Source organism: Notechis scutatus, chromosome 16 (assembly GCF_049901735.1).
Source record: "Notechis scutatus isolate UNSWTSFEM ecotype Mainland chromosome 16, rNotScu1.2, whole genome shotgun sequence".
NCBI lineage: Eukaryota > Metazoa > Chordata > Lepidosauria > Squamata > Elapidae > Notechis > Notechis scutatus.
In genome coordinates, this window is record NC_142024.1 from 8,946 (window position 1) to 30,873 (window position 21,928).

General features: G+C 53.2%; 3 protein-coding genes, 1 long non-coding RNA gene and 1 pseudogene across 7 annotated transcripts in view; 4 read left to right on the forward strand and 1 right to left on the reverse strand.

Annotated features, from left to right (window-relative positions):
- The first annotated feature begins 962 nt into the window (after positions 1-962).
- Positions 963-3,680, forward strand: LOC113423956 (arylacetamide deacetylase-like 3; annotated as a pseudogene). The gene is made up of 4 exons (XR_015745484.1): positions 963-1,151; positions 1,695-1,914; positions 2,108-2,171; positions 2,711-3,680. The product of XR_015745484.1 is annotated as an arylacetamide deacetylase-like 3 (transcript).
- The window catches only part of LOC148129355 (uncharacterized), a 37,971-nt gene continuing 17,950 nt past the window's right edge, over positions 1,908-21,928 (reverse strand). For all 3 annotated transcript variants that reach the window (XR_015745487.1, XR_015745485.1, XR_015745486.1), the window contains one exon: positions 1,908-2,350. This is a non-coding gene — a long non-coding RNA (uncharacterized LOC148129355). The remainder of the gene's footprint in view (positions 2,351-21,928) is intronic.
- On the forward strand, positions 8,562-12,759 carry LOC113423975 (arylacetamide deacetylase-like 4). Its single transcript, XM_026685579.2, has 4 exons — positions 8,562-9,079; positions 9,701-9,917; positions 10,672-10,735; positions 11,979-12,759. The coding sequence occupies exons 1-4, from the start codon at positions 8,906-8,908 to the stop codon at positions 12,757-12,759; spliced, it is 1,236 nt and encodes a 411-aa protein (XP_026541364.1). The 5' UTR covers positions 8,562-8,905.
- On the forward strand, positions 15,696-18,921 carry LOC113423957 (arylacetamide deacetylase-like 4). Its single transcript, XM_026685542.2, has 4 exons — positions 15,696-15,946; positions 16,430-16,649; positions 17,154-17,217; positions 17,718-18,921. Exons 1-4 carry the CDS (start codon positions 15,770-15,772, stop codon positions 18,490-18,492), a joined length of 1,236 nt encoding a protein of 411 aa, XP_026541327.1. The 5' UTR covers positions 15,696-15,769; the 3' UTR covers positions 18,493-18,921.
- Positions 19,109-21,735, forward strand: CFAP107 (cilia and flagella associated protein 107). Its single transcript, XM_026685545.2, has 4 exons — positions 19,109-19,570; positions 19,702-19,815; positions 20,423-20,600; positions 21,169-21,735. Exons 1-4 carry the CDS (start codon positions 19,460-19,462, stop codon positions 21,372-21,374), a joined length of 609 nt encoding a protein of 202 aa, XP_026541330.1. The 5' UTR covers positions 19,109-19,459; the 3' UTR covers positions 21,375-21,735.

A 21,928-nucleotide genomic window follows, 5' to 3' on the forward strand; every position in this document is an offset into this window, starting at 1 on the left:
TTTTTCAGTTTATAGGTTTATAGGTAATCCTCAAGTTACAACTCAGTTGAGACCAACATTTCTGCTGCTAAGTGAAGCAGTTAAGTGTGTTGGGCCCCATTTTACAACCTACCTTGCCATGGTTGTTAAGCGAATCACTGAAGTTGTTAGTAACATAGTTATTAAGTGAACCTGGCTTCCCCATTGACTTTGCTGGTTAGCAGATCCCAAAAGGAGATTGTGTGACCCCGAGGCACTGCGACCATCGTAAATATGAGTCAGCTGCCAAGTGTCCAACTTTGATCAGGGGGTTGCTGCAACAGTCATAAGTGTGAAAAATAGCCATACGTCACCTTTTTTAAACCTGTTCTAACTTCAGACAGTCACTAAATGAAGTGTTGTAAGTCAAGGACTGCCTGTATTTGCAGCCGAGCAGCAGGCAGGATCCTGGGCACCCTGTAGTTGATAAACATAAGGAATAATAAATGTTATTAATTTTAGAGGGCTGCTAAAAAGTGGGGGAGGGGGGCAGATCGGAGGCAGTAGTGGGTTTCTGGGGCTCTCTCTCGAAGGACTCAAAACCTGACCCAGAGGAGAATGACGAGAGAAGTCCGTAGTTAAGAAAAGGGTGCAGAGATAAATAGCCTTGTCTTAATCAGCAAGATGATGATCAAGTGGGACAAAACCGGTAGGGACGGATATAAATGCAACCGTTGGGTTTTGAAAGACATTTGTTTCTTCAGGATTCTGCAAGATAAATGGCATAATTATGTCAGGTGCCACATTAGAGCCATGAACAAAAGCCTTTAATCACCCCATGGACTTCATCCCTCCCTTACTCTTCTGTTTCTCTAATAAACACACATGGGTGGGACAGGCCTGCGGGAAAGCAACCCACGCACCCGATGGAGTATAAACCAGGGAGATTAAGCCGTGAGAAGACTTCCATTTCTCTGGTACCGAAACAGAGACCGGGCCTTCCCATGGAGGTGGAGGGGACCTTAAGCCAAGCACTGGGCACGCTGGCATTTCACTTCAGCGTCTCGGTCGTACTTTTACTCCTCGGCTGGACCTTTTACTATGACTTCAACAGGACGCGAATCCCGCCGGGAATCACCCAGGGGGCAAAACTGCGCCTGATGAATTTGGCCATGAGCCTGGTTCTCAGACTGGTAAGCTTCCTTCCCTGGACTCTGGCTTTGTGGGTCTGCCTGGCCAGCACAAGCCTCAGCTGGGTGACCCTGAGGGTCCGAAGGGTTGGGGGGAGAGGCTCAAACAATTGGTCTTTGCAGACTGCCTGCAACCTGCCTCCCCGCTTTGCCGCTTTCTCACACTGATCCGGGTGTCGGCCTGTAACGCTGGCTTCCCCATCTCCAGCGGGGGAATCCCACCCCTGCCTCCCACCCACCGTTTGCAGCCCCCTCGAATCTCTGGCGTGAGCCGGTGGCCCCCTCCTTTGGAAAGAAGGCACCGTTACCTGCACGCGGGTTTGAATGCTTCCCGTGTCCCAAAATGTCTACAGGTTTGGACGGCATATGAAGTGCCACATGTTTCTTTTTATCCCTTTCATTCTGTTTCATGGGGGTGGGGGGGAAATGACTCTGAAGGTTATTTCTGAGGAAGAAGCAACGGAAATCAGCCTTGCAGCGTATCCCCTAGGAAGGCTTCGTGGGTTGTGATGGGTGGGTTTCTTTCTTACCTTTTGCCCTGAGCAGGCCCTGATTCTGGAGAAACTTGGCATCTGCCACAAATACGTGGTATGGAGGCAAATCATGAATGGGATCCCCCTGGGGAGAGACCCTGACCTGACCATCCAGGAGATGCTTTTTGACGCGGTCCCGGTGAGGGTCTATGGGCCCAGGAGAGCAGCAGGAGCCGAGCCCAGGCGAGGACTGGTCTGGGTCCACGGAGGAGTGGGCCTCTTTGGGAGCCCCCGTAAGTCCTGCATACGATTCAGTTGCAAGAGGAACAGGCAGATCTTTGAGCTTAGTGGTTCAGGCTTCTGCAGCATCCAAGGGCCGGAGGGGGAAACGGGGTGTGCTCAGACAGAAACCTGCAAGTTGTGAGTGGGAGAAGTGAGACGTTCTCACTTGAGAGCCGAGGCAGCCAATTCTTTGTGGTATTTCAGGAGCCTACGAAAGGTTCTGCCGCTTCGTCGCCCGGGAAAGCGACACGGTGGTCGTGTGCATCAGGTACGTGGGCTCCAGTTGGCAGCATCAAATGACCGTGTCCCCCTTCCCTGGGCAGGGGTCCCGTGCTGTGCACGGGAGGCGTGTCAGGCGGCTATTCGTGCCCTTGGGCCTTGGAGCTGGAGCAGATTTTTGAGGGTGGGGCAGCTATAGTAAATCAATAAGAAGAAGAATACAAAGACCTGCAAATAAAAATAGAATGACTGTGAAAAAAGAAAGCAAATACAGTACCGATTGTAATAGGCACCTTCGGGTGCAATCCCAGAGCAATCACAGCACCTCTTGAACACCTCTGGCATTGACAAAATCACCTTCCATCGATTGCAAAACCTAACTTGAAACAGCTGACATCTTAACAAAGGCACCTTTAACACTATCAAACAATATTTGCCCGTTCAAGGTCCTTAGAAAGGACTCCATGGGTGGATAAACATGGGCCAAAAACAAGTCTAAATATCTGGGTGACTGTGCAACGAATCACAATAGAGGAACAACCGGGATGCGTTTGTAAGATTCCTGTTTTGGTTTGACTGTTGCTTTAGATACCCCTTGGCACCGGAGCACCCCTACCCAGCTCAGCAACTCAGCTGCTACGCTGCCGTGTCACACTGAAGAACGCGGGGGGCTACGGGGTGGACCTCCAGCGGATCGTGCTGGCCGGTGACAGCAGTGGAGCTGCCATTGTTGCTGCCGTTTCCCAGCAACTGGTGATGAGAACTGACCTGCCACGTGCCCGGGGCCACGTGCTGCTCTACCCTGTTCTCTAAGCTCTGGATTTCAATCTGCCTTCCTATCAGCAAAACCACTCCGTTCCCATTTTATTTAAGAAACGGGTTATCCGTCTTGGCATGCTTTATCTTACAGGAAGGAATGTCAACGTCAGTGAAATTATGGGCAATGCCCATGTTCCCCAGGAGCTCAGGGCAAAGTACCGGAAATGGATCAGCGCAGAACTCATTCCGGAGGAGTTCAGAGTCTTGGCTCGTGAGCCGTTTGTACCCGCTCCGTTTTCAGAAAACCTTTACCAAGCCTGCCAAAGAGCATTTGAGCCCACATTTTCCCCGCTCCTGGCAGAAGATGCCGTCATCCGGCACTTTCCAGAGACTTTGCTTCTAACCTGCGAGTACATTTTCCGAGACGACGGCCTGCTCTACAAGAAGCGGCTGGAAGAGAACGGCGTCCCTGTCACCTGGCATCACCTGAAGGATGGATTCCACGGGATCTGCCTACTGACCGGTTTGGGGCCCCTGGAGTTTCCCAGTACGAGGAAGGGCATGAAAAGCATAATCCGGTTCCTAGAGCGGTTCTAGAAACCCATCGGCTGATCTTTCCCTCCCCCCAGTTTCCAGCTTCTTCTCCCTACTGCCACAACAGGGGAGCCCTGCAGGCGATCTCTCTTGGACTTGATTTCTCAGGGTCGTAGAATCGAGGCAACCACCGCAACTTACAACCATAATGCTGGACGTGGGGACCCGGATAGAAGCCCCAAGTTTTCCAGAGAGGGAGGCACCTCCTAGGGGGAGTCCTGAGTGTGTGCGCTCTGATGGGGCTGGTGGAGGAGGGAGAGGGGTTCAGGGGAGCCCCACCCTAGAATCTCCCAGAGTCGGTCTGTCAGGTTAGAAGGTTGCAGCTATACCTTGCGAGACCCTGTCCCTTGGGGTAAGCCACTCCAGAATTGGACTCCTCTGGATTTCACCGTGTCGCCTTTGGGCCTGACTCTCAATTTTCTGTCCTGCAGGCTGATGAACACAACTAATAAAGTAAAATAAATCAAGGCGCTAAATAAATGTATTTTGACAATGTGTGTAAATCTTCCGGTGTTGGACCGCCAGCACATTTATAATATAGGAAAATTTTCCAACGTCTTTTGGGGGCTACAGACCTGCGGCAGGCAAACAAGCACCTACCCTTCCCTTGAGGAGGCCTGATACCCACCTTCCCCCACTCAGCTCACGCCCCAAAATCTGGGTTAACCAAATGGATAAGCTCTGTTCGCCCAACAGGCTGTGCCCAGGCACAAAACCATTCGAGGGAGGGCCAGATCCACCCAGGTGGGCTGAGGTGATCTTTAATCTAGAGATCCACCAGGCAGATGAACTCTTCCGTGTGGAGAAAGGATGGGCTGCTTTTCTCTGCCTTTAGAATATTTCAAGCGTGCTATGTGTCCAACTCTAGTAATCCTCCACAGGTTTTCTGTCTTCCCGTGAGTCTGTGATCCGAAAAGAGAGATCCCCCCCCAAAGCCTGAACGTTGCCATGAGCAGCTCTGAGCGGCAGTCAGCTCCAGCTCTTGTTTTTACTGACTGTAAGGAGCTTCTGCGTCTTTCTCTGCCTGCGAAATAGATAATCAACCTGATTTCGGTATTGACCATCTGGGGATGTCTGTCCGTAGAGTTGCCTCCTCAGTTGTTGGGAAAATGCGTTTGCTCTGAGTGTTCTCTTAACAAAACTCTGCTGGCCTTCGCCCTGCTTTCTTTTGTACTCCCAGACCAAACTTGGCTGTTATCCCAGTTGCCTTTTGACTCCCTGACCCATTCCAATCCCCTATGATGAGCAGGGCATCTCTCCCTCCCTCTCCCTCCCCTCCCGTTCACTCTTCAGACTTGGGGTTTGGGGCACAGACTTGCATTACTGTGAGGTTGAATGGTTTGCCCTGGATTCGAACTGAGACCATCCAGTCGTGTTTGAGGTTATCAGCACACACGGACACATTCCTTTCCTTTCGTGCCAGATACATCACACCTTTTACAACCTGCCTGAGGGATGAATGCACAATCCAAGGTGACGCAAAAGAAAGCAGTAAAACTGCAACAGGCTCCATCGGCTGCCCTGCAGAGGATTTCACAATCCATCGGTTGCAGCGGGCAGGAGGCAGGCAGGCAGGCAGAAAAAACAATAAAAATGGGGCCGAATACACCATCCCTTTGATTCCCAAAGGGCACTCAGTGGTCATTCCAGGTTTTTGCCAGAATGGCCGCTTCCACCTCACAAGGTCAGCAAGATCAAGATGCAGAAAACTATTGGGAGTTTCCAGAAGGGTCCTCAGCGGTCCTGGGACACAGGTACGGGATCTTGAAAGACGGTCAAAGATCCCCTCTAGGACAACTGACACCATCAAGGCAGGGTGGGTTGCGTTTTCTTCTGACTCTTTCCTCTTCCTCAGGAGACCTTCTATGAAAACCATTTAGAAACTGAACCCCACCTCCACCCCACCCCTTTCTCAGCCTCAAGGCCAATGCCGCAGGGCACTAGCTACACCCAATTGCAAAACTGATCACGCCTCGGACAATAAGAGCGGGATTAAGAGTATGAAACCATGCCATCTGGATTGCTCACCCTGGACTTTTGACATCCAGCCTGAAGATCCCCATGGCTGCCATGTGCTCACCTATGCTTCTCTCCATTGTCTCGGGTGAAGGTCTATCTCCCCACAGCCCTTCCTGCGGCATATCTCCCCCTCGGGGGAGGGGGAACTCACATCTGGCCCAGCCTGCCTCCCATGCGTTACTTTTACTTAGGAGGAAAGGAGTCCTAGGTAGGCAGAGCAGCCAAGATGCTCAACAGATTACACTCCCTGGCAAAATTAGGTCAGTCCATTCTGAAGGAGGCTTAGATATTTCAGTACCGAGATTAAGAATGTGATTGCAAGGAGAAAACAATAGGGCAGGATATGAATCCTGCAGGCTTCAGCTCGGCACCTGATCTTTCAGGCAGGAATAAACAACGAGGCAGAGACTGTGCCTACGCTGAACTGGGGAAACGTAGCAGGGCACAGAATACAAGCTCACGCTGCTCAGTTCAGCTCAAACCATGAAGAGGCATGCAATAGTCCTCAACTTACAGCCATTGATTGAACATTGATTCTACTCTCACTTATGACCATCACACTTCCCTCACAAATACAAGATCACCAGCTGGCAGGGAGTCCTGCAAGTAATGATCCCACGGCGGTGGAACATGGCAACAGATGTAAATGCCAGCCCACCGTCCAGTGCCCAGATTAGAGCACCTGGCCGGGGGCTGCTGGGATGGCTAGAATCTCAGCGATCAGTTCATAAGTACCACCTGCTCAGCACCATCATCACTTCAAATGGCCACTGAACGGGTGTTGTTAACTGAGCACAGCCTGTACAGTTTTTGGGGAGACGGAGGGTGTTATTCACATAGATTTCCTTAAACCCCACGGTAGACTGCAACCTTCAAAGATTGAAACTATCACTCAGCAAAGCCCAGAAGCACAAGGAGGAAATATTTTGGGGTGTCGGTCTTTCCTCCCCAGAGGCAACTGTCAAGCTGTATTTCACCCTCTTGGCCCCCACCAGCCATGTAGTCCAGACTGGCGGCACGTGAGTTTCACCTTTTCCTCCCAAGATGGAAGGGCTTCCGTTTGACTTGGATCAAGACACAGAAAAGACTGTCCAGATGTGGCTGAAGAGTCAAAGTATTGAGGACTTCCATGATGTGGCTGGCACACGGGATGGTGCTGAGAAAGAGAATGAAGGATGGGGAAGAAAATGGCTCATTTCCTCTTACCTTCATTTAAGATCGTTTAGATTAAAGTGATGGAGGCAGAGGCATTACTTTTCACTCAGCCCCCCCTCTCCCCCCCCTCCTGGTGTTCATTCCCTTGAAGGTCTGTGTGCTGGGACAGGGCTCCTCCATCCCTACAAACTGCCTGGGAAAATCTATCCCGCAAGGCAGGCAGCCAATGGCCCCAGCAATCCGCTACAGGAGGGCCCTCTGGTGGATAGAGGAAGTATTGCAAGCTGCCGGAGGAAGCCAGGATTCTGCAAAATGGACCACTAAGAAGCCTGAGGCAGGCACAGGAGTTGCCTGCTGGTTCGGGTGGCCTGCTTGTTGTGGCTCTGGGAGAGAAGAGGCTCAGCAGAGTCTAAGAGGCTCAGTTCTGCAGTGCAGGAGATCCTTGAAATCCTCCCCCATCGCGGATCAACCTGGTGAGGGAAGGATGCACCTGTTCCATGGGACGTGGTACCTGCCCACGGGGGGAAGGAGTTTAGCTCCCCAGTCGGTGGCCACCCACTGCCTTCTTCCTGGCAGCAATCTTCCCAGGTGGTGGGAAGAAGGGGGCAAGAAGGGGCCCCATTCTCAGTCCTCGTTTTTTGTTGCCCTGGCCCTGGAGCGAAGGGATGCTGCGTCTTATGCTAGGCCCTCTTTAAGATGGGAAATGAACTCTCAACTCCGATCCCCACCCCCGATACCTGAATGGCCTCCTCCCCTCATCCTACAGAAGGCTGCCCAGATGCGTTCCTTGCACCGGACAGTTTCCATTTGTTTCTGATTTCAAGACCTGATGAAAACACCAATCTGGATCAACCCACAGATCTGGAGACAATAAGGGGGAAGTGGAGTTCCCACAAAGGATTAGTGTGCCTTCCTGTGGTTTGCAAGGTTGATTTGCCCTTCCTCCTGAGGTGCATCAGAACGCCACGTCCGAGCAGAGACGACCTTTGGGTCTGGCTAGGCAAGGAGGAGAGAAGATCGATCGATTTATGGACTGAGAAGAAGCCTCGCAGAGGGCCCCCTTCTCTCAAGTGGGGAAGTGGGACCGCCAAGGAGAAGGCAGGATGCGGGGGAGATGTTTCAGTAAAGAATGCTTTTTTAGGACTGTCCCTCATCAAACGGTGATAAAGAGGCTTGTGGGGTGGGATGGTCATGGCTCATGGCCAAAAAAGTCTAGTTTTTTTTAAAAAAAACCTCATCTGCAGTCATTCCTTGGAAATGCCTTTTAAACACTGATGATGTAACTAGTTGGGTAATGAAAAGTCTGCAGGAAAACAGCCAATCTCAGAGAGCAGGTTATATATTTATGGTTCTGCAAAGCTCAGAGGAAACAAACACCCCACTGGCCTGATTAATCTACTCTTATCTACCCACTTTACTATGAGACCATATGATCACAATCAAGATGGTTCAGTCTGCTAATGACACCCGATTGCTCATTGCTTCCGAGTCTTGCCAATGAGTCTCCCTGTGTGTGACCTCCATGCTTGCCAAGGGGGGAGAGAATGGAAACCAAGCAGTTTTTTAAACAGATTAACAGAGTTGGAAGGGACCTTGTGATGCCGCCCAAGCAGGAGACTCTACCCCTGTTGCCCTCCGTTGTCTTCTAGGCAGACTGGGATGTTGTTCCACTCTGGATCCATTGCAGAGATTAGCACAGCTGCCCCTCAACTGGGGGCACCTCACATCCCTTGATGGTCATGGCTCATGGCCAACTTTTTCTCCATATAAAGACCACAAGAACGGCTAAATTAGCAACCTGACACCACTGCAATAGCGAGAATGGATGGGAAAGGAGTGAGATGACGCATCAGCCGATTTAAAAATCTGCAGAACGTTGGGGATTGAACCCTCATAGTGACCCGGTGGGATTTCGATGCCCAGCTGGTGGCAGGAGAACTGCTGAGAAGATATTGGGCCAAAGAGAAGCCTGTAGAATCCCTGCACTAAAGGGTCTAGCTGGACCTCCTGCCAACTGCCTTTCCTAATCAGATAGCCTGTCATAGAGTGGACTCAGTGCTGCCTCCCATCGCACCTTCCTCTCTGCCTTGTTCTTCCTGCAGATGAAGCACATAATGGGCGGGGAGAAGAGGAGATCAGCCTGCCCTTATCAACCCTGGACCATCTATTTTTTCCTTGGATCAGCCACTGGCCTCTCCACAGCCTTCACGGGCAGCTTGGCAGAGGAGGAGGAGAACCTGCCCCAGGTGAGCCGCAATGGTATCCTACGGGAAGCGCCTGGCCTGCCTTCTTGTTGCCGGCACCATCTACCCAGCTGCCTTCCTGCTCTCGGCCCTTATCCAGTACCGAGGAACCGAGTTTCCTCCTGGGATCGATCAACCCCTGAAGGCCCGCATCTGCCAGACGGGGCTCATCACAGGGTTAATTTTGGTAAGGTTTCTTTCACTTTTCTTGGACCGGGACGGGAAAATTGTCTTGATTTAGCCTTTTCTTAAAAGATTAGAATGGGCCTGAATTCATGAGCACTCCCCCACAATGGAACAGAAACAGTTTCTTGAAGCTGTCTGTCCAGATATGGAGGCCTGAAGAAGGAGCGCTTCCCTCGGTAAAAGGCAGCATTCCCGCACCTGAAGTCCTCCGGCTGGTCGAGATGTCAGGTCCCATCACTCCTAGTTGACTCCCGTCAATAGGATAGGGCACGTCTGGCTTATGGAGGTACTCCTCTTTGCAAAGTTTAATGCCCTGCTACATCTTCTCTGCCAGACCTGCGACCTACTACAGCCTAAATCACTGTAATTTTGGCACTTCATGTATGTGTTGAAGGGAGAGCAACAGAATGCATCACAACCCTGAAATGCAAACTCTGCCTCACATCCACATACAAAAGGAACTGAGCCTGGGTGGTCACACGACGATGCCCGTTCTTTCATTCTGAAGGACTCTCTGTCTGCTGCGGGTACCATGCGGGTGTAGGAATTCCAACTCTCTGCAGCCAAAGATTAAGGTGATCTCCCAAAATTAAATTCTCCTCGTCTGTGCTTTGGCCAACAGGGAATTGTTTTAGAGGAGCTGGGTTTGTGCACCTTCCCCGATTTCTTACGGCTTTGGACTAACGGAATACCTCCACGTAGGGATCTGTCCCTTGTCATTCAGAATGAGAAATTTGATGGGGTGCCAGTGAGGATCTACTCATCCAGAATGGTGCCAACTACGAAAAGAAAAGCTGTGCTTTACTTCCATGGAGGAGCAGGCATTTTTGGAAGCATCGGTAAGGCCACGGGGACTATTCTGAGCCAAGCTCGGACAGCTAAACCGAAAAGGTTAGGCAATCTCAGGGCAGTAATAGCTGGAAGCCTAAAAACATCCCACGTAACGGCAAAACCCTTTCAAGGCGGTTGGCTACCAAAACACCACACGGCGATGTTCATGAAGTCACTTGGCATCCAATGTTTCTCCCCCCCCCCTCTCTCTCTGACACACACACAAACGAACACAACTATCCACACTAAACCAAGAGCTCTCTAGTGATCCTACTTCCCGAAGTGCAATGCGAAGGCTATCAATGATGCTTTGGCCATCCACCCAGCCCTTCCTGTCACATTCGTATCTCTTCCTTTGCCCTGTGTAGCCCTGGAGGCTTCCACCAGCGTAGGTGAAACCAAGGGAGCCTTCTCTAGGCAAAGGGTCACCAAACCACCTTAAACGAACGGCTGAAAAGAGCAAACTCATCCAAACATGGGATCCCCTGTTTGCTGAGCATATCTGAACTGTTCTGAAAGCCGAGAGGCCCAACTATATGAAAGCCTCAGTTTGCTTGGCTCTCCGCTCTCCTTCACCCCAATGCACCTGGGGGGATCCCCCCATAGCTGCTCACTGAGAAAGCATCCCAAAAGCAGGAGAGCTGAGCAGTGACCGTGGCCACCCTGGGGGTGACCGCTTCCCTCCGAGGCTTCAGGCAGGGAAAGAACGGGGTTTGCAGGAGGGAGTTTTCATGCAGCACAACTCTCCGCTTCTCTTTTCAGATGCCTACGAAAGAATCCTGCGCCACATGGCCAAAGAGGGGGATGCGACGGTGGTGGCGGTTGGGTGAGTGTTGCCACCTCTTCGCCTCTCTAATCTGCAGCACTGGGGGGTGGGGAGCAGAAGGGGTCTAATATTATGGTCCAGGCTGACAGCCTTGCATAGGCAGGCAAAGGAAAGACAATGGACCACCTGACTACTCACCGCAACACACAGCTGCACTGGGTCACGGCTTACGGGACCAACCTTTCCCCAGCTGGAAAGGACCCCTTAGTCCAGCTGCTTCCCGAGGTCTCGGGGGGTGTTTCATGGAAAGTGGGTGGGGAGAGTTCGGGAACAGCCAGGAAGTGGCTGCTTAGGAGAAGAGGGGGACTTCCCAAGTGTGGAAGGGAGGAACTCGACTGGAAACACCCCCCCAAGATCTTGTTTGGTATAAGTTTGGGTGGAGAAAAACTCTTAGCGGGCTTTCAGGACTCTGACCACTCTACCTCCCAGCCCAGCTGGGTCTGCCTCTTGAGCTGGCCTTCCCCAGAGCGCTTACAGATACTAACCTGGATAACTCTGCCCGTAAGGCTAGATTTAACACACTCTTAAACCCGCTCTGCTCTGGCTTGAAACAGAAGCCGCTGAGCCAGCCAGAAACGATTTCGGCTTCAGGGATTTCAACCGACCGACCGACAGCCGCCTCTTGTGGCTGAGATTTCAATTCAGCAGCTGGAGCAGTGAGGGGTTGGGCAGAGAGAAGATTCCGCTGTGGTTGATTGGCTGGAGAATGCTGGCTCCTTCCTGAGGCAATCTGTGCTGTGATTGGTTGCTGTGGGTGTAGAGGGGGTGTTTCCTTTCCCCCCCACCTTTTTCTTCTGTGTGCTTGTGATTCACCTCATGGTGCTCCCGTTGGCCTCACTACCTTGCTTGCTTTAAATTTAGATGTAAAATATTCATGGATATAAAAGTAGAAGTTTGTGTAGGCAACTCTGACTTCATTTGGACACCAGCTGTGTGATTCTCAGATGTCTTTCTTACTACATCCTTGGAACAATTTTGTTGGATTTCACTCAGGATTATTTCACATAGTCCTTATGATGTTTATTGATTAACTTTCATATTTTCACTTGGACAGTTTTTAGATTCCACTGCTTAAAAACAAGAGTTACTTAGTACTTGAATAATTGCTTTTATAAAAACTCATATGGTTGCAACAGTGTTGTTCTGTGTTACATATTTTAAAAACACTGTTACAAAAGAAAGTAAGGACTGAATTCACCAATGCACCAAGAATCCATAATAAGTCATTTTCTGATCCTTTTAGATATGGACTTGGGCCAGAGAATCCTTATCCAAACCAGTATACTGAATGTCTGAAGGCTGCTGTCTACCTCATGAAACATGGAGAAGATTATGGCGTAGACAGTTCTCGTATTATCATTTCCGGAGACAGCTGTGGGGCTAATTTTGCCACACGCATTTGCCAGTTACTGGTGGACCACAGAGACCTTCCCAAGGTCCACGCTCAAGCACTGATCTATCCAGGACTGCAGGGCATGAACTTGTCTTTGCCATCCTATCAGCAGAACTGCAGAAGTCCCTTCTTGTGGAAGAAACTGGTCGCCTACTTTTGCTGCCGCTACCTTAACAAGTCAACTTCCTTTACAAATGATCTTCTGAAGGGCAGCCATGTCCCCAAGGCTACCCGAGTGAAGTACCAGAAGTGGGTGAATGCCAACAGCATCCCTGAACAGTTCAAAGTCAGGGGTTACACAGAACAAGACCCCTCTTTGTCTCATTTTAACCCTCAGCTACATGAAGAAATGAAAGAGTTGCTCTCAGAAAACATTTCCCCTTTGCTGGCCGAAGATGCGGTCGTCTGCAAACTCCCTCAGACCTTCCTTTTGACTTGCGAGTTTGATGTCCTTCGAGACGACGGGCTGCTGTACATGAAGCGGCTGATGGACAACGGTGTGCCAGTAACCTGGAGCCATGTTGAGAATGGCATGCATGCAATCATGCTCTTTTTTGGCTATGGCATCCTGTCCTTTCCTTCAGCAGAAAGGATTGTCCATGATGTTACCAATTTTATCAGACGCTTGTGAGGCCAAAATGAAACCGAGAGAGGGACATCACTTTTTCATCTTATTCCTAAAACACAGAGAATTTGGTGGCCGAGACTTGTGCTCCCCTTAGGAAAAACTGCTTAAGTGGACCGACGGGGGTCCTCCCCACCAGAAAACAGCTCTTCAGATCCCAGGGGCTCTCCGGCTCAGAGGATGGCCCTCCAGCTGCTTCTCAAGACAGATATCCTCAAGAGTGACCCAAGTTGTGCCAAGGATCCCCACCGCCCTGAAGTGTGTGTGTGTGTGTGTGTGTGTGTGTGTGTGTGTGCCAGCCAGGGAGGGCCAGAGATGGACTGAGCCTGGAAATGGAGGACCTTCACACCTGGGCCACTCTAACAAAAGCAGTACAGGAAGACCAACTACTCCCAGGGGCAATTTCAGAATGAGAACCAAAGAAAGTCCTCTTGGTGTGTGTGTGTGTGTGTGTGTGTGTGTGTGTTTGAATGCATTCCTTTCAGTGGCACCCCAATGTCCAATCCCCCAACAGCAAACGCCCATCAATTCACCCAGAAAATTCCCATCCTCAGGAGGCCGGGGTTGGTTGGATGTGCGGGAAGCTCCCCCCTAAAGAGACCCGCAGGGCGAATCTGCCTCTCGCTTCCGGTCTCCCCCCACCCTATGTTGTGTCTAGGGGTCCTGAGCAAGGGAATCCCGCTGGCTGACTGAGGCAGGGCTCCGGGGGGCCACATTGTGCAACTGCAGAAATGGGAGAGGCCACGGGCTGACTTCTCAGCCCGGGAGCCTTGTAATTATGCCGATCAGGGCACGGCCTCCGTCTCTGCAGTGACTCAGCTGGGAGAGAGCAGGCCAGGGGAAGAGGTGGCCTCTCTGAGACCTCACAGACGTAAACAAATCCTCCGGCCTCCCCTGAGAAGGCACTCTGTTCACCCTGCTCACAAGGAAAGGGATGCTCACCCTCTCCTCCTTCTGCTCCCCTGCCCACCAAAACGTACCTCGGGGCTCAGCATCTGAGGTGCCACGCATCGATAGCAACAATGCTTGGATCATGGCCAATTCAGGAAAGGATGGAGGTGGACTGCATTGTTTTCACAACCAGGAATAGCAGCTCAACTATTCAACACGGTATCAAAGGGCCGTATGGCTCGGGGAACCCAACCGCAGCCACATCAAGAAAAGAGCCTCCCTCGACCTCCAGACTCCCAGAGGATGTTCAGGTCTGAGGGCTGACCCAACGCCGGCAGGGCAGTCAAGGCTGTTATAGACCTTCCTGCTCTGCTTTTGGCCTGGGCCGGTTATGACGACCTTCCCCAAATAGAGATTCCTCCGGGGACCGACCAGCCTGTGTAGATCTCCCTCCTTCACTGGAAGATAATGACCCGTCCCTCTCTGGGAGGGGTTGGCAATATCTCTTTCCCCCATGTCTATGCCGGTGCTAGTTGCATGGACTTTCTTGGTAGAGATCCCTCTCTTCAAGGAGATTATCCTTTGGACTTGCCTAAACTTGCTCTAAATAAAAGCAGAAGAGATAAGACATCCTTTAGCACCTGCATATGTACTCAGTGAGAACAATGAGTGCCAGTTTGGATGCCTTCTGTGCTTGCTCCAAGCACCTCTAGCGGGAATGGAAGCCGAGGCGCCAGAAGAAACTGCAGCTTGGGGTAAGCTTGTTCTGACCCAAATTCTTGGAATCTCAACTGCTTGTCTTTCTGGAAAGCCTTCTCTGGTTTAATAAAAGTCTTGCCCTCTTTTGTATCGGCATTGAGAATTCGTCTTCTGCTCTCTTCTTGTTCTTCTGCTTGAAGGTGGCTGGAAAACCACCAGACGGAGCAAACACCAAAAAGCTTTATCAGTGTTTTATCAGTGTTTTTCTGCTCCATTTGTTCCCTTGCAAAGGAACTAAAACGGGGAACCTGAGAACCTTCACTTGACCTGAAAGGACAAAAGTGCTCTGGGAGACTCCAAGGAGGGTTTTTCTTCCACCTTTCTGACTCGGGTGGATTCAGAGCGGGCCCAGCTGCTCATATTCCTGGCATTCCCTCATGTCAAAGGTGCGCCCACATATTTCATTCTAAATCCCAAGGGTCAGACAGAGCTCCAAGGAAAATGATGCCTTGGCTAAAAGCACTGCATTTATTTCCATAGGGAGACCCCGATAAAAGGATGGGAAGACCTTTGGCAGCTCTGCCTCCTCCCCTCTTTGCGTTGCAGAGATCCTGCAGAAGGAGCTCAGCACATCTTTCTTAGGGAAAACCTTTCTAGAAAAGGGAGAGACTCACCTGGCACAGAGTCACCTGGCACCATCATCCCTGTAATTTGCCAGGTGCCTATCAGAACCTGAGCAGAAACGTCTGTTCCAGTTTTCGGACAGATTCACCGCCAGTTGCCTCGTGATGAAACTGTGAAGGTCGAGGCTCTTGTCCTCTGGTAAGTCTGGACAGACCTTGGGCAGAAGGGCTGGACTGACTACTGCAAACTCCTTCCTGTTTCCACTTTATTTTCACGCAGGGGAGGAAGATGCCAGGGCAGGAGCTTTCACCCAGTAAGACCACCCCCGCCCCGCTCCTGCCCAAGGCCTGGCCAGCCCCCAGTTCTGAGGTCCATGTTGGTTCAGAACCACAAAGCACAGGAGCAGCAACCAGGGCCGTGTGGTTGAGAAAACCGTGGTCTGGGCCGAGGTCCTTTCCTGCCAAGCACCAACTAGAGAAGGGTGGGCATGTCTGGGCTGGGTTCTCCTTTGGGGCACAGCTTTAGGTCTGATGAGCCACCCCCCCCCCCATGGCCGGCAGCCATTCTTGGGGGTGCTGCCCCCCTCATGGAGGCCCACGCTTCCCCCAACAGCGTCCAGCGGAAGCACTACAATCCTACCGGGTGGGAACGGCTGCTTGTCCCTAAGAGCAACAAGCCCCGCCTGAATCCGGCAAGGGCCGAGCAAGATGGGAGGTGTGGTCCGAGGGCGCTCCGCCCTGCCCCGCAAAGCTCGAGGCCCAGCGCTGCGGCGGCTCTTCCTCCCTCAGAGACCGGCGCCCCGATGGGCTTCCCGCAGGCGCTGCTGGCGCTGCTGGGCGCGGCGGGGCTCGCCGCCCTGATCCTGCTGGTGCTGGGCAGCATCTACTTCGAGGCCACCAACTCCGAGCTGCCGGCCGGGCTGGAGCAGCCGGCCAGGCTACGCGTTATTCATGCCTGCCGCATTGGGGCCGCGGTCCTGGTGAGCAGGCGGCAATGGGCGGGCGCCCGCCCAGGAGGGAAGGCTTCTGGGCCGGGAGGCTCCACCGAAGAGCCGCGGCTCTACTGATGCGGGGGCAGAGCCGGGCAGGGCGGGAAGGGGGCGTCGAGAGGATCCCGCCTGATGAAGCCGGTGGGGACTTTCCTCTGCGGGAGCTCCCGGGCGCACCAAAGAAAGCGGCCGCTCTCGGGACAGCCGCGCCTGGTGCGCGCCTGCAGACCCCCTCGCTAAATAAGACCTGCGCCGCCTGGCACCGAGGGAGGTGGCCGAGGCGGCCCCCGCCCAGACCCCTGAAAGATGGGAAGGGGAGGCCGAGGATTCCCACGGGGCGAAGCTGGGCTTTCCGCGGGTGACTGGGCCCCTCCCTGCTCCAGGGAGGTCCGATCGCGTTCCGAGTCCGACCCGGAGCAGGCTGCCCTTTGCATGCGGCCAAGCGCTCAAGCACCTGCTTTGCTCCCCTGAAAGGGACGGATCTTGGAGAACCTGCACTTCTGCCGCCAAATCCAGTTCGTCCGGTTGGTGCGCAACGCCTGGACGAGGAGGAGAGACCCCGCCCTCCACATCCAGGACGCCGCCTTCGAGGGCATCCCAGTCCGGCTATACCTGCCCAAAGCGCCCTCCGCCGCTGGCCCGAGGAAGGGCATCGTGTACTTCCACGCAGGGGGCTGGCTCTTCGGCAGCCTGGGTGAGCCCCGTCCCCGGAGTTTAGCTTCCTCCAAAGAGGAGCGTGGGGCTTTTCTGTCCACGCGGAGAAACACGCACGCACGCACGCGCACAGGGAGGGAGGGAGGGAGAGAATGTTTAATTCTTGCTGATCTAACTCAGGCGCCATTGGGATCCTTCATGTGAGTTTGGATTTCAGAACTGAATTGCCAAATTAAACTGATCCAAATCAGAAAATGGGTCAGATTCAGTGGAAAAAAGGTTTTCTGTACACGACTACTGAAGCACTGGGTCTATCTGGAAGCAACCAGTTGATTCCAAAGAAGGGATCCAAGGGGAAGGCTCTGCTGCCTTCATGCCGACAAGGCACTGATGGCCCATTTGCCATTCAGGACTTGTTTCCCAGAGGATCTTGACGAAATATTTTTGGGCAGTTTCTACAATGGCAGCATTTGGCAGGCGCGCGAGGAGCGTAGTAGGCATGTGGTGTCTTTCCAGTCAGTCGTGCAAATTATCTTTTTTTCAGGGAGCCAGGAGCACCTCTGCTGCTACTTGGCCAGAGAAAGCGACTCGGTGGTTGTGTCTGTGGCGTAAGTCATCCCAAGTGGGTTTTGTACTCTTATCCCAGATCCTGGGAGTGAAAGGCGGTAGGTAGCCCAAGAGAACGAGCCACCAGCTTTGCGAGGCGAGGGTACCCCAACAACACCCCCAGAAATCTTGCCTGAATCTCCCCAACAAAACAGAAGGGGAGCAATCACCATCTTGGGGGTGGGGGGGCTTGAACCTGGCGGGACCAGCCAAAGCAAGAGGGGCTGAGCTGGCAGGCAAATATTCCTAATGCAGGCAGTCCTTCTGGAATAGATGCCCTTCCCAGCGCTCTTCTCAGCTGGGGGCCAAACAGGGGTTTCTTCTCTTTTGGCCCAGGGTTTCTGCTTCTCAATTGGGTGCAATCTTCTCATCCAAGGATGCTTGCAGTGACCTTGCAACTGCCCCTGAACTGAACCACGAAGATCTCTCTCTCCCTCCCTCTCCATCTTGAGGGAGAAGGTCAAAGTCTTCCTCCGGTTTATGTGGACCTCCTTCCCTGCAGGTACCGCTTGGCTCCTGAGCACAGACACCCCGCCCAGCTCAACGACTGCCTTGCTGCCTCCACCCACTTTCTGAAGGTCGCGGAAGACTACGGGGTGGACAGCAGCCAGGTCATCCTTGCTGGAAATGAGGCGGGTGGGAATCTCGCTGCCAGGGTCTGTCAAATCTTAGCAAGTAGACCGGGCCCTGCCAAGGTGCACGCTCAGATCCTCCTCTGCCCCATTCTCCAAGCGGTAGACTTCAACTTGCCTTCCTACCAGCAGAACCGGGCCGTGCCACTTCTGTTCCGAGAACGGGCTGCTTTTTACCTGCTACAGCGCTTGACGGGAGACGCTTCGTGCCTGGGGGATATCTTGGAAGGGTCACACGTCCCGATGAAACTAAGAGCGCAGTACAGGAAGTGGCTGAGCGTGGACCACCTCCAGGAGGAGTTTAAGGCCAGGGGCTATAAGCCCACCTCCTGCCTTTCTTTCAAAGAGGATGTCTGCGAGGCCCTGGGGAGCTTGACTTTACCTGAATGCTCACCGCTTCTGGCGGAAGAGGCCGTCCTCTCGCTGCTTCCCGAGACCTTCATTCTGACCTGCGAATATGATGTCCTGAGGGACGATGGCCTGCTCTACAAGAAGCGCCTGGAAGACCAGCGGGTCCCGGTGACCTGGTGCCATCTGGCGAACGGATTCCATGGGATTATAGAATTTTTTGAGAGCAGCTGGCTTGGTTTCCCATCTGGGAAAAAGGGGGTGGATGATATTGTCAGCTTCATTAAAGGCTTATGAAATAACAAGAATAGCAGTAGTCTGCCAGAAAGTAGAAAACATGCATTTGTCCCAAATTCAGTCCAGTTAGGACCAGCCTGAGCGCCAAAGGCTGAATTGCTCTGGAATTTGAGCAGTGGCCAAGCCAACGGGATGCTTTAAAAGCCTTTGCTTCCCACCACAGAGAAGAGAACTGAACAACACTCTCTCGGCCAAAACGGGGCTGGGGGCTGGGGGGTGGGTTCCATGCTGGCTTCATGGTGGCCACGAGACACGGTCACGTTGTACCATCCTGCGGTACTGGATTTGGTGTCTGCTGTTTTAACGGGCTATTCTAAATAATTGGCTCATTGTGGTACTTCACATAGATGTCCGTGGCATTTATTTTGTTTTGTTTGCACACTGACTTGAGACTCTGAGTACTTGGAGACTGAATGATAAATGTTAGAAACAACATTTTGGAAATGGCCATGTAGATTTGTGTGCTGCAATTCAGGAATAAAATACAGCTGACTTGTTCTGTTATATTAACATGGCAACAGTCTCTGGTACATAATCCTTTTGCCAGGGCTTCAGGCTCAATAATAAATAAATAAAGCCAGAAACCTTCACAAAGAGCCTGCAGGGAGGGTGCTGCCTTCAGCTTTTGCCCATGAAATGCCGCAGCCTTGAGCTGCACCCCACGTGCAGATAAAAGGGGTCCCCCAACGCCAGAGATGCTCTTCCGTTTATCCTCCTGATGGTCAGCCAGACCTTCCAAGGAACTAGAAGCATCCCTGATGCATCCGGCCCCACAGCCCTGAACCCCATAGAACAAGCCCATGGACTGCATCGCAACAGAATCTCCTGTTGCCGTGTCACAGGAGGGTAGCCAAGGCGATGGGCAACAATGGAGAACCTGAGATGAAGCAACGCTGCCACAAAGGAGCCCCCAGAAGCTCTCAGCCAGAGGAGGAGAAAGGAAGCTGGTGGGGGGTGGTGGGGAAACATGATTAATCTGTGCAGAGATGTCCAGGAATGCACCATCCCCAGCTGGAAGGTGGAGCCAAAGTACTCAACCAAAGTGCTCATTGGAAACTGGGGAGAGGAGAGGAGAAGGGTAAGGAAGTCACACACACACACACCCCGGGGGGCACCAAGGTAGTCAGCATAGGAAATGGGGATCCATGGTGGCCCAAAAGGGCGATCTCAGCTTGTTTCTGTGATGGCTGTTTATCTGGGTTATTTTAGTTTGTCTGCGATAACGAGGGGACCAGTCAAAGCACCTTCAAACAAGATTTTATTCCTTTCCCCACCGGGACCCCAGACCGAACTGTGATGCGGAGGCTTATGAAGCGGCTGGAAGTGAGTCACGGGAGTCCTGATCCAAACTTGGGGCCTTTCAGGTCCATGTCCTGCTTGGACTGGGAAGGCTGTGTGATTCCAGCCAGGGTTGGGAGGGGTTGGGAGGGCCTGCTGTTGCCCCCTCTTCCACACTGTGGTGGCACTTAACCATGGCAGAGAACAGAGTCGTTTCCTGGGTGTGCACAGTACACTAAATCAGACACTAACCCCGAGGGATGAGCTACACACCAAGAAAACCCACCAAAAACCAATCTAGCTTCAAGCAAAGCGAACTCAGCAGGCGACTCAAAAGCTCCCCTTGTGTGTGGTCCCAGGCGCCCCCCCACTTGCACCCTGCAGACCAACCTCCCCTCCCAGGTCCCCTGCCTCTGAGCATGCGCTTCGTCCCATCGTGGCTCCATTCAGGCAGGACGTGACATTTTGGCCACATTTTGCCTTTCCCAAACTGTCACCACAGGTCTGACTCTGGATTCTGCCCTCCCCAGTCCAGTTCACCTGGTAGCCTCTGCCAGCCTGCCACCCCACCCCCGGGTGTGGTGGGAGGGGGACCTGCAGCCTGTCCCTCTGTCAGGCCCATCACCTTCAAACGCCACTCGTTGCCTTTTAGGGCCTGCCACGGAAGTATATCTTGACCCACTGTGAAGAGGCCAGGCATCGGCACCTGGTCACGCAGTATGACGATCAATACAACAGGCACGGCCACAACCCACAGCTGCCTCCACTCCGCAAATGGGACAGGCACAAACTGGCATGGACGCCAGAGAAATCAGACTACCCCCTGGTTGGTAGGTCCCAGGACGAGGGAGGGCAGTGAGGGCTGGGGCGGTGGGCTCCCATCCTAGAAGGCTGGGTGGGGCTCTCAAGGAACACTTGTGGCAGAGTCTGGGAGACCAGCAGGTGGGCATCCGCTTGCCAGCTGCTGCAGTGGGACAAGTGGGAATTCAAGCAGGCCTCCAGAAAAGAAATGCGGGGGGAGAGGGAGCATCCGGAGTCTTGGTGGGCGGAGTCAGGGTGACCAGACCGCTGCCTACAAACACTATTGACACTGCGGCCATCCAATGGATGCTGGACCGGGGGTGGGGGGGTGGGGGGGTTGTCTGACAAGGTAGTCCTGGGAATGGGGACATCACACACAACCCCCCACCCCTGGGGAACCAAAAGACCACCCCTCATCCCGAGGGCTCCCTCCAGCACGCAGGGGGCAAGGCCCATCGCCTGCCTGGCTCAGACTCGGCGGCCTTAAGCTTTGCTGCCTCAGCTCCTCTTCCCGCTGCTCAGATCTCTGTAGATTTATCTGAGCACAGTGTACAACCTCCCTTCCCCCTCCCTTTCCTGAAATGACATCCTTTTCAGAGCCCCCCACCAGCTACGGACTTTTGGAGCACCTGATGGACACCTGGCACCGTAAAGAGCCGGAAGGGGCCAAGAGCGTCTACCACAGCTCCTACCCCAAGCCTCCCGCCTCGGCATACGCCCATCGCCAGCGGCCGGACACCAAGCGCATCCTGGAGCAGAGCCGCCAGCAGTGGCTGCCCAGAAGCCTGGATGCCCCTGCCTGAGAAGGGCAGAAGCCTCCCGGGGGTGGGGAGCAGGGAATCGGTTTGTCCAGCCAGGCGGCTGAGGGCCTTCTCTGAGGCGAAGCTCCCGCTTCTGGCAGGAATAAGGAGAGCCAGAAGCTTTACACGGTGAGGGAACTGGAGCCATAAACCACAAACCGAAGCCGTGTTGCCTTTGGGCCTTGAACTGCCTCGGCACAGCTTTTCCCCCAGCTGCCCACAGGCAGAGGAAGAGAGGAGGAGGAGTTTAAACAACTGGCCGGCATATCCTGCTCCAGCTGTGGATTTCATGCCTTCCTAGAGCTCAACCACAATTCCAGGGACATAGAAAACGGAGGGGAGCTTGAGGCGGGGGACACCCCCCCCCCCCAGAACAGGTTCAGGGAGTTTAGAGGCCACGTGGCACCGAGCTCTCGCTCTCCTTCCTTGGCACCTGGGCCCAATAAAGCTGCTGGAGGCACCTGGGAGACTACAAGTTTCTCCTTCCGGGATGGGGGGGAGGACGGACACCCAGCGGTTGGATTAGGACAGAAAGGAAGGGCTGCCCCATGTGGGAG